Here is a 14,072-nt window from a genome sequence, read left to right as displayed (position 1 = left end):
CTGTTGTGACCACCAAACAAGCAGAAGTGCTTTAAAGTATGACTAACAACAAATTTGCACTCGGACCCAACAAATGTACAAGTGTTGTCGTTGTTGGAAGAGGGTTACACGGTTGCTAACACATGGTTAAAGGGTGCTGTTAAAAACAGCAATCCCCCTGAGAATCCACGGAAGTGACATGCTTAAGTTGATCAGCTACCAGAGCTGATTGCCCTTGTTCTTTACAGTAGACTCAGGAGGCAAGGTGGAACCGGGCGCGGAGATTCTATTCTCACAAGACTGGTGGGCCCTATGCTATAAGTGACCTCATCATCGGACACTCCTGGTGGTAAATTGATCTCTTTGGTGACTGTTGAGTAGTTGTACTCCTTTCCTCGGCAGGTCTTAAATTCTTCTTCATGTTCCGCTGACACTTTGACTTTCCCATCTTGTACTTTCACAGTAATGTCCTCTGGGTCAAAACCCTTAACGTCCATCAAAGCTAAAAGCTTTGGACGAGTGCATGATGCCAGCATCCTAGTAACCCTTCTTCGAATTCTGCAATAAAAAACAAAATTTCAGAATATCAGTCAGTCAGTCAGTCGTTTCTACCCCACTTTTCTCCCTGGAGGAACCCAAAGCAGTTTACCATAGAATAAACACCATATAAACAAGCCAATAAAGAAGCTGAATGAATAGCATACCCTTCAACAATTCACAGGTGAAAATACATTCTCGTCACAACCGTGTTCAAAGGCAGTAACCATCTGAATGTCAGTGCTGGAGAAGGGGGCAACTCCAGTGGGAGGTGTTGGTCTCCTTAACCTGCTTGTAGGCCCCCTAGAGACGTCTGTTTGGTCACTGTGTGAAACAGGGTGCTAGACTAAATGGACCATTGGTCTAAGGTTTGAATCCCAACTCTGCCATAAAAGCTTGATGGATAACCTTGGGCTAGTCACTCGCTCTAACCACAGAACGGTTGTTGTGAGGATAAAGTGGAGGAGAATGATATTGTAAGCTCTTGGAGTTCCCATCAAGGAGAAAGGCAATATATATAACTATCCAAATAAACAAATTGTACTGTGAGCCCCACCCTCTCAATTATTATCAATTGCTGAAAATTTTACCTTACCTGCTATATGCATGTATTCTGATTTGACCTATCCCCTGCAGGTTTAAAGACCAAGAGGATGACAGCCTTTTTGATTAAAGATATACTGTAAAATATACTAGTTCTAGAGGATATGAACGATTCAAAATATACTCAGCAAGTGAGGCCTTCATGTTCATGTAAATACATGTATGAGCACAGGCACTAGGGACAAAATACACCCATCAGATTTTTCAAGCACTTTAACCTCAGGCAAAGCTAAAGGAGTTGAACCTTCAGGAATGACAAAACTACTTACACTAAATGTTAACAAGATGTCCATCAAAAAATAAAAAATTGGGTGGGACACAATTTGTTTTATCAGAAAAGAGAGACTGTGTGTGGATAATAGGGACAACTGGAGTTTATGAAATAGAGATGCCTAGATATAACATTAAATGGGTCAATTCAATGATAAACTCTGGTGGTGGTGTCTATTAATGTGATAGGCCAATAGAAACTGAACAGCCATAATACACTAAATTGCATCGGTTTCAGAAATGATTACATTGCCATATCCTGGTGTGGGTAGACCTGGAAGTGACAATCATAGAGGCTTTGCAGTCACAACAGAATCTCCTGGTTGGCCAACAGGTGCTGGTGTGTAGTCATTTCATAAGGTACAGAGGAGAATCTACATTATGCAAATGTTGGTTATCCAAATTCAGTGTGTTTCCCATGTAGCGCTTAGTGGATGCAAACAGAATTCCTCTTTATCTGAATTCTGTTTTAAATATTTAGACAAATAGGCTATAGAGCTCCATGATGAAGCTGAATTACATTGCTGAAAATTTACCTATTGTGCCATTTTCTGGACCTGATACAGCCCGGGGGGGGGGGGGTACTATTTGCTTTAACAGTGCATGTGCAGCCCCTAGTGGTGCAAATGAAGCCCCCCAGGCTGTTTCAGTTTAGTCAATAACAAAAATAGACAAAATAGACAAAAATAGTCAGTGAGATTTATTTGGCCTATTGCTAGCTACTCACACATCACTTTTGTAACTCACCTTTTGTTAGGGTTGCCACATCCCCTTACCCTCCCTGTGTGTGTGTGGGGGGGGGGCTGACACTCACCTTTCTTCTCCCCTCTGCCCCGTACCATCACTCATCTGGCTAGCAGGGGGAAAAGGCAGGGGACAAGCCTCTTGGGAATGTACTTGGTGCAGCGCGATGTCACTCTCGAGACGAGAATGGTGTCATCATGCAGGGCCTGGGAGCAGTCCTGCACTTTGCACTGGGCTGAATTGGGAGCAGGAGTTATGTTGTTACGCTGCACCAGAAGCGTGCCCGTGATGTTTAGTTCCCCCATATTTCCCCCCTGCTGGCCAGGTGAGTGGCGGCAGAGGGTGGGAGCAGGGAACCCTCTGCCCCTACCAGGGGACCTGGCAGCCTTACTTTTCATCCAGGGAACTTTGAACAGCACACACAGCACTTGCTAATTTGTCTTTACAACAGCTCTGTGGACCAAACTAGATATGACGACATCCATGGGTCTGTCCCTGGGCAATGAGAGCACCTCAGCCCACTGCTTTATGGGCCTGATCAAGATCTGACCATTGAGGCATTTTAGAATCACTTTAAAATGATGACAGTGTTCACCATCATGTTGAGTTTGGCCCTGTTATGTAGTTCCCATTAAAAACATGTGCCTTGGCTCATCCCGAGAATTTCATGGCCAAGCATACATTTGAACCCAGATCCTGTGGATTGTGTTTAACAGTTTCCTCTGCTAAGCTACACTGACTGTAAAGCTCTGATTTTCTGTGTTGTGTTTGCATGAGTCACAAGCCTATGACTAATTATATCTGCATTGCCTATCTTTTCTCCTACACCTTATGAAGCCCTTTGTTCAGAACATTGTTGGAGGCAAGATGTACCGTCTTCTGTCTCCAGCTGACAGACTGGAAAATATTACTAACTAATGAAAGTCAATCAGCTCCCTTGCTCAGGTTTTGGCCTCGGGGATTGATAAAATAAATCATCTTAATTAAAAAAATAAAAACAACAGCTGAGAAAATGATGAAGCAACACCGTTCAGAGAGCTATTTAAGGCAAAAGAAGAATTAAATGAGGGCAGATGTTGGGGCGAAAGGCAGCAGAGCAAGAATAGGGCAATGATGCAGGTAAGGTCCGGGAAGCAGAATTGGTGGTGGTGGAGGATTATTTTATTTAGGCAAACATAAAAATCTGAAGTGCCACCTATTTAAAATCAGTATCATGAATTAGTAATGAAATCCTTTCTTTTGATGTCTTTTCACTGGTCTAGCTGCAATTACATTCAGACTCATAAACACATTTTGGTGCCAAATACTTTCAGCTAAGCTTTTGTGAAGGTTTTAAGCTCTCTGGAGCCTCTGTGGTTGCACACAAAAAAGCAGAGCAGATGGCCTCACCAGGAGAGAGCAAAGCATCCACAGCCTCAAAATTGACAGCTACTACACACCCTCCAAGCAAGCACAGCTCAGGTCTTATGGGTGATGCCCCCTCTCCTCTTTATAGGCAATGCTAGAGCCCCAACTCCACTCTCAGCAATGGCCAGGAGACAACTCGTTGCTCCCTTGGCCTAGTTTTTCCATTTCCAAATAGTTTCCTATAGAGCAGAGATGGGCTCCCTACCTGAGCATCATCACCTGAAGCCCTACAAATATTATTTACGTATTTTCTGTCCTTTTAATAGCATCCTGCTATTAAATTTGAGCACATATTATATAATTAATCCAATGCCTTCTCACGCAAGCAGAGAAATACTAGGCTGGACCTGAGCCTCCTTCAATATAGTTTTCATCTCCTCAGTCCTGAATTTGGTGAGATTTTCAAGGGAGAACAGCTGCTTCAAATATTAGGAGACGATCCTAAAATATAGCCTTGAGAATCTGGATATGCAGAGAAAAATGAAATAGGTGTACATGAATATCCTTGTTCCCTAAATCTCACCGAATGCGGGTATGCTTTCTGTTAACATTTGCAGTGTGAAAGAATTTCTCCTGTTTGGAGAGAATTACATTCCTCTTCAGTCATGGATCTTTAAAGATGGGCTTCCCTTATGTAAACTGGAGTCAACAGAACACAATGTGCAATGAAAAGGTGGTATGAGTGCTTAACTCTTCCCTCATCCCCCAATTTTCTCCTGCTATTCCACCAGGCCAGGTTCCAGGCATCTTATTCCATTGCTGAAGAAAAAGCTGTGGCCCCTGCAGTGCTGCGCTACAAGCCAGCACTGCAGGGGTTACGCAGCTCAGACTGGTTGGCAGTGGTGCTGGAGAAGACAACAGGTGAGCTTAGCATCCATGTATACGCTGAGTTGCCCCTGCAGCGGAGGCTGAGCTATTGGAGTCTGGCTTTGCTTGCTCCAACAGGAATATTCCCTGTATGTTAAACAGCCAGTTCATTCCAGGTTATGCAGTCCCTGTTTCTCTGATCAAGGAGAGGTTCCCCGGGGCAGTGCTTACCTAGCTTGGTTCTCCTTGGGAGAGAGCACTGGAGACTGATGACATCTTGCTGTATTTTCTTTATTTACAAATAGAGCACAGGTGGAAGCAAAGAGGCATCCTACAGGGCATCAAACCCGCTATTCCACATCAGATCCAAGTGAGAGAGCATGAGATATCCTGCATCCCAAAGTGCTACCTACAGCCAATTTGCAGCAGTGTCTGTCTGCTCCTCTCTCTGTCTTCCAAAATCTAAACAGCCCGTTGAGGAGACTGGGGCGTATGGGGCAGTATGGGACTGGAAAAGGGCCCTGCCCCAGCCAGCCCTGAGCTGGAGGTGTCCCCAGCCACGCTAAGTAGCCAGGCAACGCCTGTTCCATCCTTCACCATGTCCAGGCTGGGCTGGCGCATCCTCTCCTTCATTGCAGCAAGGCCAGGCTGGGCAAGGGTGGGCCAGGAGAGAGAGAGAGAGCCCCTCACTGCTGCGAGCCCTCTTTCCCTGTGCCTTCAGCTTGCACTCACTGGCAGCCCCAGTGGATAAGTAGGCCATTGATCCACCAGGATTTTTCCTGATGACCTTAATGATCAATCTATGCTGGAGAAAATATTTACAATGGTTAAGAAATTTTATCATTCTTTTTTGTCATAGGCTGTAGTCGTTCCCCCCGCCGCCGGCATGCTGCTTCAGGTTGAGCCCATCGGATAGACATATTTAATGTAAATTGACAACACTATTTTAATTGACTTTCCAAAATGAAACCAAGAGAAAGTATGTAACTTCTATAACACTAGATTGTGGGCTGATTTTTATCAGATCAGTCCTGCGTGGGGGCCTTCATTCCTGGTGTGACACGGAAGTGCTCTGGAGCATGCGGGCATGCACAGTGGGGGCTCCCAGGCCCGTTCCCCACACCTTTCCCCCGCCAGCCAGGTGAGAGGTGGCAGGGGCGGAGGCTGGGAGCAGGAGATGCCCCACCCCCACTGGGGGATCCGTATCTCACCCACTTTGTAAGTTATAAAAACACTTGGTAGGTACCAGGAAAGGTGTCAGTGGGTGCCATGGTGCCCGCAGGCACCACGTTGGGGACTTTTGCTCTAGTAAGAATGCATGGGACTGCATACTTAGGCACCACAAAGATGTATTGTTTCCCAAGTGTGTTGTACTAGCTTCTTCACACAATACTTGTCAGCTTTTTATAAGACAGAATGGTTTAGTAAAAAATATTAGTCTAATACCATAGTGAGGAAGGTGGCTTTCTGTCATTTAAATAGGTACATTTGGAGTACAGTACTAGTTAGAAAGTCTCTTGAAGCAGCACAGTGACAAACCTACATAGATACTGTATCTGTTTAACAATTACAGTGGAAAGGTGTGTAATGAACCTGATATTTGGGCCAGAGTGTAATACAGAAGAGGTTTTCAGCTGCTTTTCCGGGATTCTTTGATAAGAAGATTTCTAACAGCCAGCAAGATTGTTTCACTGCCATTCAGGACTGCCAACTCCGGCTTTGAAAATTCCTGTAGATTTGGGGGTGGTGCCTGGGAAGGGCAGAGTTTGGGGAAGGAAGGGAGCTCAGTGGGGGATGTGATGCCATGGAATCTGCCCTTTAAAGCTGCCATATCCTCCAAGGGAATTGGTCTCTGTGGTCTGGAGATCAGAGACAATTCTAGAACTTCAGGCATCATCCTGAGGTTGATAACCTTAATGTCAGTACTGATTTTCTTTGCTACAAACTGAGCATGTTCTAAGGCATGCATCTCAGTCTTTTGGAGCAGAGACTACCCATACAACAGATCTTCAGCAGCATGTGAGTGACTTTGTAAAGAATTATGAGTAGGAAATTCTAGGCATTCTAGAGGGAAATTCTAGAGGGAAAAGATAAGGCTTCCTGTGCTCTTTGACTTTCCTTACCAGTCAAGGAATTAAAGCCATGTGATTAAAAGAAAGAACTAACATGTCTGCATCATCTGGGGAATGCTCCATCAGCTGGTTGAAAATGGGCCTTGAGATCCAAACCTGTTCCTCTCCCTTTCTTTAGAACATGAACAAAGAATATAATTGCGTGGTGGGGTTTGTTTAAACAATACGTTATAACTTGATTATACCAAGGAACAAATACCTTTTCCATCATGTACTTTGCAATCACCCCCCTCTCCCATTTTAAACCATGTTAGGTATGAATTGCCTAAGTGATCAGTCAGAAAAAATGGTTACCTGGCCAGTTCTTGCTCAGCCTCTATTTTAGCTCTAATGGCTTTTCTCTCCAACGTTGTGAGGCACGATATTCGACATGGACTGCAGCACAAAACGTCACAGAGGCAATGTGGGTATGGATGGAGACTACAACAACAATGTGGATGCAGGCTTACGTCGCAGAGGCAATGTAAGTGGAGGTGTCTGTTGCATAAGCTATGACAGCAATGCATGTCCATTAGCCTTAAGCGCCTCTTGATTTCTCGATCCGTTCGCTTTAAATCTCGTCTAACAGCTTCCAAAGAGTTACAAAGTGATGCCATTAGTAGGCATTAAAACATATTAACATGCGAGCACAACCTTTAACAAAGGAGCACTCGTCAGGAAAAAAAATTGGTCTTGCAAGCCCTGGCCAGAAGTTTGCTTTAAGAGCAAGCGACTGGAGTTTTAGTTGTGTTCCAGCATGCTGATTATGACATCATTACTCTGACAATATGACACAATCTGGCCATTGCCATGGGAACTGTAAACAGTGGAGAGCTACTCAATGCAAAGTACTACATTGATGGAGCATGAAGACTGCCATTCAATGTATAAAGAAGATTAGAAATTTCAAATTAGTTAATAGCCATTAGCAGTCCATATAATACACAAAGAATTGTCAATTGTATTGTTTAGTACTATGTACTCTTAATATGGAATGAGTACCTTGTTGATGTTTTAAATGTAAAAAAAACAATAACTGTAAATACCCATGCCTGTGCTTTTTCCATATTGCTTGACCATATGATTGATTACTGAAATAACATACTTATCAATATTGACACACAGAAGTGTTTTTCCCCTCTGTTTAGTGGCTTCCCTTTCCAAAAAGAAATTATTAGTTATCACTCCACCATAAAATGATCCTTCTTTTTTAAGCGGTTGTTTGAAAAGGTGGTGTGGTGGGAATCAAAGATTCAACCTGTAGAAACATTTTTAAATGATCCCAAAACTTTCTTGGAACTCATAAACAGAGACAATGGAGGTTTAGAGCAAAGGCAGATTGCAGCCTAATAGAATCAAGAAATTATGCTTAAAGATTTAAATTCAAAGTTCAGCTCAGGAATCATTTTATGATAAAAAGCTGGAAGTATTCCTAAACCAAACCTTTTTGATTACCTATTTAGGAGGTTAGAAGATTGGAGGCAACTGCTCCTTCAACTGGAGGCAACTCCTGGAGTCAACTCCTTCCCAGAGGAAAAACTTTTTAGTTTGAAATGCACAGGGATTCAGCTTCCCCGAGATTTTAAGAAATCTCTTCACTTTCTTTTTTTTAAAGATTTTTTATTCTTTTTATTAACTACATTAACTAACAATACAAAGGAAAGGAAGGGGAACAAGGGAAGGAAAGAAAAAAAAACCAACAACAACATATAACAACTACACTACACAGAATGCTTTCCCTTCATACTGCCATTATTAAAAAAACTAAAGCTTTGTATAATATTGATGGAGTGGTTGACCTTACAAAATGCAAATTACAATTCAAATTCAAATTAAGTTTTCCTCCCCCTCCTGGGTCCCGGACGCAATTCTCTCTGAGCAACTGCAGCCGCAGTGCTCGTTTCCTCCCCCCCCCTCAGACTTCTCCTTTTCTTCTTGCTTGGTGTCTCGCTGAAATTCCGGATTTTTGTCCTCAAAATCCCTTAGTTGACCTTCTGATAATATCTTGTAAGCTTGATCTTTGTAACTGAACCAGATACCTTCCGGAAATAGCCATTTATACTTTATTCCACGTTCCCTCAGAAGAGCTGCGAGCTTTTTATACTTAAATCGTCTTTTCCGAACTAAAAATGGGACGTCTTTCAGTATCTTGACTTTGTTACCTAAAAAGTCCAGATCCGCGTTGTATGAGTTGTATAGGATAGTGTCTCGGATCCTTTTAGATGAAAAATCGATGATGATCTCGCGAGGCAGCTGATGCTTCGTTGCATATTTTGAAGAAGCCCGGCGAACCTCCAAAGTGGCGCTTTTAACCTCTTCTTTAGTTGCCTTCGCGGGTGAGAAATCTCTTCACTTTCATTGGTTTTTACCTTTTTTATTTTTCTGAAATGAAGAGGAAAATGTTATGAGTGTCACTAAGAAACATGTTCAGTTTCCAAAATTTATATTAACCAGGGAGACTTGGAGTCTCTCTACATGAGACATCTGAAACGTGAAGAACATGTGTTGGGAGATGCAATGGTAGCCGGGAAGGATAGTTTAAAAAGACAGAGATGGCGGCAGGACAAAGGCTTTGCTATACACTAGAGCTTTGTGAGGGGGCAGTGAAACGCCAAAGGTGAAACTTCAGCCTATGATACCCTCTCCAGGTCTAAGCGCACCTCTAGAAGGCAGCTCCAGCCCATTTCTATTCCTTGCAGCCCTCTGGTTGCGATACCACTCAGTTTTAAACTGGAGATGTGAAATTGACAGAGCCTTGGTGCAGGCAAAGTTGAAATTAACAAACCTTCTGAGGAACTCTCTTCACTAGCTCTGTCTTTTAAAACTACACTTTCCAGCTAACATTGAACCTCCCTACACTTGATGAACACACGCCAAGGCATCTTGTGTAGAGAGACTCTCAAACTACGGGTATACCAAATTTCAGTCTATTGTGGAAGTTCTTTAATACCTTCTAATGATTTAGTGCCTCCGTAACAATACTGCCAGATATTGCTCCAATTAGAGACAGCTCCATAGATGTTTTGTCTAGCATTTCGAGGCTGATTCAAATATGTGTATTGGCTTGACTCCATACAATTTATTTATTATAGACAATGGGCATGGGTAGGATTTAGGAGACACTGTTTAGATGTATGGGTTTTACTGTTTGCATTCTACTATGGGTTTAATGTTTGTATTTTACTGTTATTGGTTTTTAATGTCTGTATTTAATTTTAATACTGTATTATTGATCTGAATGTTTGTATTTTATATGTATGTAGTAAACCCCCTCGAGCACCAGACATAGTGGAGACATGGTATATACGTTGAATAAATAAATACAGAAATAAATGTTTCTGTTTATGTTCCTTTTTGCTAGGCTGGCTTTCCAAGGACTTTACCTGCTCTTAGCCATTCCACAGCCTAAAGTGCAACTACCCCAACATACTTCAGACAACCAGTCTGGCAAGGGTTATATATCCTGGTGCTGACAGTAGAAATAGTTTCCAAATAAAGCATTTGGCAGAGTAAAAAATCTGGCTCTTATTTGTTCTGACAATGAAAACTATTTAAAAGAAGAATCTCTGCATGGAATTGGCAATGCCTTCTTTGGGTTTCTTTGATGTCACTTCCGTGCCATATTGCTTATCATCTCCAGAGCTGGAATTGTTCAACTACCTTGCAAACGCTTCTCAGTTAGGCTGTTAATATATTCCAGAAATTTTAATTTTTGATCTTGGATCAGACAAAAGGGAACACTGTAAGTAAACTTCAAATATATTCTGCTTTTTTAAAAAAAGTCCCCTCATTCAGTTTTCCCTGGCTTTAGCCAGACTAGAAAAGCTTCAGTTTCTCAAAACAGAAAAAATAAATACCAAACTAAATTCTGTCAATCCAACATTAAAAAAAACCTGGATTATGTAAAATGTTTATTTTACTCTTCTTGATAGTGAATGGGTGTGTTTCATCATGGGAAGGGGCTGGGGGGAGAATCCATTGAAATTGACTTCAGTAGGAGCAGACCAGAATAAATACTCCTAGGTCTACAGATCACTTGCTGGCTAGCAAACCTGCTGAAATAAATAATCCTAAATTCAGTGGACTGGAAACTTCAACCAAGCCGCTACCTTATTGTCACCATGCTGGACTGTCTTTCTGTCACCCTCCACTTTGACATAATTCCTGTTCTCTCTACTAGTCACAAGAGACCAAGAAAGAGAGTCATTAGCACCTCAAAAGACAGAGACCTTTTGGAGGGAATAGGACTGTGCCTTAATCTCATTATATTTGCTTAGGACAATTGCAGCTCTAGAAACAAATTGAGCCTTGCTCTACAGCTAGTTATCTGACCATTATTCAAGGCCCCTTGACACATAATCATGGCAATTAACTTCAAAAGAATCTTGTGTTGTTAGAATTCTGCTGTAAAATAAAATAAATTCACATAAGCGTTTCCCAAGAAAAGATTCTCCATCCACTTTGACCAATGAGGCTCAAAAACTGCAGTTCCAATACATCTTGCCCTGCCTGGGGATCTCCATTCTCTTTTCTAATCTGGAAATATTCCTAATACCTGAACTTTCCTCCTCTTTTTCCCTTTTGGCCAGTCCAATGACAGGCCGGTTAATTTACCTTACCCTCTCCCCTTTTTCCAAGCCTGGAAGGAAAGGCTTACAGCTCAAAATGTTCAGCTCAAACCTCTGGTCCTATAACTGAAGATAGAATCTATCCCCCGATACTTGTCAAGAACGATATGTTTCAAATGACTGGCAGAATATACCTTCTGGCACATCTCATGTGCTTCCTCACTGCTCTTCCCTTTTGGACTTAATTTTTAAATTATTTGCTGCCTGGACATTTGGACTACTACTTTGGGAATTAAACCTTTTGCCTGGAACCTACATGGATAGGTAGCTATATCCTCTTGCTTTACCCTCTACTTCTTTGGCCTCTTATCTGCCATTCTTGTATGGAACATGTTGTGTGATGTACTTGGAATATTTGGATCCTTTTGTGGGCGTTCAGGCTTTGGGTTGTATGTTGAATATTTATATGCTTCAAATTATTGCAGCTGCTTGAATTTGCTATTCTGCAGGCCAACTGCTTGTATTATTTATTCTCTTCAATAACCTTTTTTTCTGATTTCACTCTGTCCAGATTCTGACTATTCTGTTCTTTCCATACTTGCAGAGGAGCTTCACTGCTTTGTAAGGAGATAACTTTATAGACAATAAATACCTCCCTGATTGCAGGTGTTCCCTTAAGTCAGATGTAGTACCTAAGTTAGTAGCTCCTTCAACAAAGGAGGTGGAAGGTGGATTTTTCTTCTTTTTATCCCCCCACCTCTTCCTTATGCTCAGATTATTTTTGTGTGAGTTTGAGCTGAGCTGGAAAATAGGCCACAATTGCATTGACAAGTGTATAGTTTACATGAGCCTCCCTGATTACACATAGTAATAACCTGATCCCCCAACACTATAAACTATGTATGAACAACACAATTGTGGCCTCAAGCCACTCCTTGGCATTCTCTATGAAAGAAGAAGGGTTGGCCAACATTTTGCGCTTCAAATCTCTTTATCTGCTAATGAGCTACTTCTTTTTCATTTTCTAAAATTGCAAATTTTTGTCAAAAGCACTATTATATGTTACCAAGCAACTAATGTTCATTGCTATATACACACAGATCTGGTTTGAGAAATCAGTTATCATAAAATAACTGTTCTGTTTCTGTTTGGTGCTTTCTTTTCTTAAACATGGAAGCATGGCGCTGGCATCTGCATCTGCTAATTAACTGAGGCGGTAGCTCTACTGGCCAAAACTAACAGTAATGCCAGTCATACCTAATAGCCATGTGTGGCTCCCATGTGGATCAAAAATCTGCACAATGAGGCCAGTCAGAGCTAGGATATACACATGCAGAAAACTATGAAGTGTTGTTTTTTTAAAAATTGGGAGTTAAAAATCCAAAAAAAGTAGAGTGAAATATGCACTTGATAAGATTGTGTGGAATTATGCCTAACCTGCCCCACTCCACTGACTCTCTCCTTTGTCCTGTAAGTGGTCCAGAACTTAGTTACTGAACTTCATAAGACTGACAGAGAATAGCTGGTCTTGGTCACCAAAATGGATGAGAAGAGGCAAAGACCAACAAAATAGAACTCGGATGGCAACGTAAGTCAGTATAAAAATAAATAAAAGCAGTATAAAATTCAGTAGCAAAGCAAAAAGCAAAACAATACCAACAGAAATAAGACATAAGCAGTAGACCCACATGGACTTGCGGGGGCATCTTATTTCCCACCCACCATGATTTCCTCTTTCCCTTCCCTGAAAACACCCATAGCCTCTCTCCCCTCTTTTCCTGCCTCCTCCTTCCCTTCTCACCCACTAGACAACCTACATTTATCCCTGCAGCTCCCAATCTTCAGTTTTCCCGTTTCCTATCCCTGGCTTTGTCTCTGTGGGAAAATTCTGGCCAGATTGTGTATTGCTGGCTGCTCATTTGCACAGTGAGGAACCCGTAAAGACTAGTGAGGTGCACCTCAGTTCCCCCCCATATTCCCCTCCCCACACTTTTCCATCTTTCTCTCCGCCCGACAGCCCCCATATTTTCATATTTTCCTACTTCCTTCTCTCCTTCCCACCCACCAACATACATTTTGTTTGCCTGCCATCTTCAGCCATATTTATCATTTATTTACTACATTTATACCTCATCTTTCTCTACACTGTGGACCCAAGGCAACTTACATAATTCTTTTTTATTTTATCTTCACAACAACTCTGTTAAGTGTGTCAGGTTAGGGGTTAGGGTTGCCAGCTCCAAGTTGGGAAATTCCTGGAGATCTGGGGTGTGAAACCTGGAGAAAGTGGGGTTTGAGGAGGGAAAAGTCCTTCGCATGGCATAACTCCATAGAGTCCACACTCCAAAGTAGCCATTTTGTCCTGGTGAACTGATCTCTGTGGCCTGGAGACCTGTGGTAATTCTGGGAGATCTCCAGCCACTACCTGGAGGCTGGCAACCCTGCTAGGGGTGTGTGACTAGCCCAAGATCAGCCAGTAAGATTCCATGCAGAGTGGTGATTTGAACCTGGGCCTCCAAATCCTAGTCTAGGACTGTAACCACTATACCGCACTGGCTTGCATAAAGTAGCTGCTGTTGAACAGTAGCAAGCATCCAGTCCTGGGTGACTCATGCAAGTTGTAAGCCTGGACCTGATGAGTTCTCCCTCAAAAGCCAAAACAGCCCCAAAAAGGCCTTTGTGCCTCCTCCTGCCTTTTACTGACAGAAACCAGAGTTTCAATTGGCAATACTGTTGGGGTAGCCTAGCAACCACCACAGAGGGCATTTGTTTCTTAAAGTGGCAGGAGTTATTTTTATTATTTGAGTTTTTTTTAAAAATCCCCAATATATTTTATTTTGGATTTCAGATTTTTTTGCAAACTTAGGGCTTAGGTTTGTAGAAAAATCTGTCTTGTCTGTTCATGGCTCCAGTTTCTGGATTTGTATCCACAGATTTAGCCACAATTAGAGGTAGATATATTGACAAGTGCAGCACCTGAAAGGACTTGTGGGGAGCATCTTATTTCTCCTCCCCCACTATTTCCTCTTTCCCTTCCCTGAAAGCC

General features: G+C 42.2%; 1 protein-coding gene across 1 annotated transcript; it reads right to left on the bottom strand.

The window, feature by feature from the left end:
* Positions 1–221: 221 nt before the first annotated feature.
* ODF1 (outer dense fiber of sperm tails 1) lies at positions 222–7,075 on the bottom strand. The gene is made up of 2 exons (XM_054984377.1): positions 6,774–7,075; positions 222–537 (listed from the first exon to the last, which is right to left on the bottom strand). The coding sequence occupies exons 1-2, from the start codon at positions 7,073–7,075 to the stop codon at positions 222–224; spliced, it is 618 nt and encodes a 205-aa protein (XP_054840352.1).
* Between the last annotated feature and the right edge of the window lie 6,997 nt (positions 7,076–14,072).

Source organism: Eublepharis macularius, chromosome 7 (assembly GCF_028583425.1).
Source record: "Eublepharis macularius isolate TG4126 chromosome 7, MPM_Emac_v1.0, whole genome shotgun sequence".
Lineage (NCBI taxonomy): Eukaryota > Metazoa > Chordata > Lepidosauria > Squamata > Eublepharidae > Eublepharis > Eublepharis macularius.
This window is presented reverse-complemented; position numbering and strand designations above follow the sequence as displayed.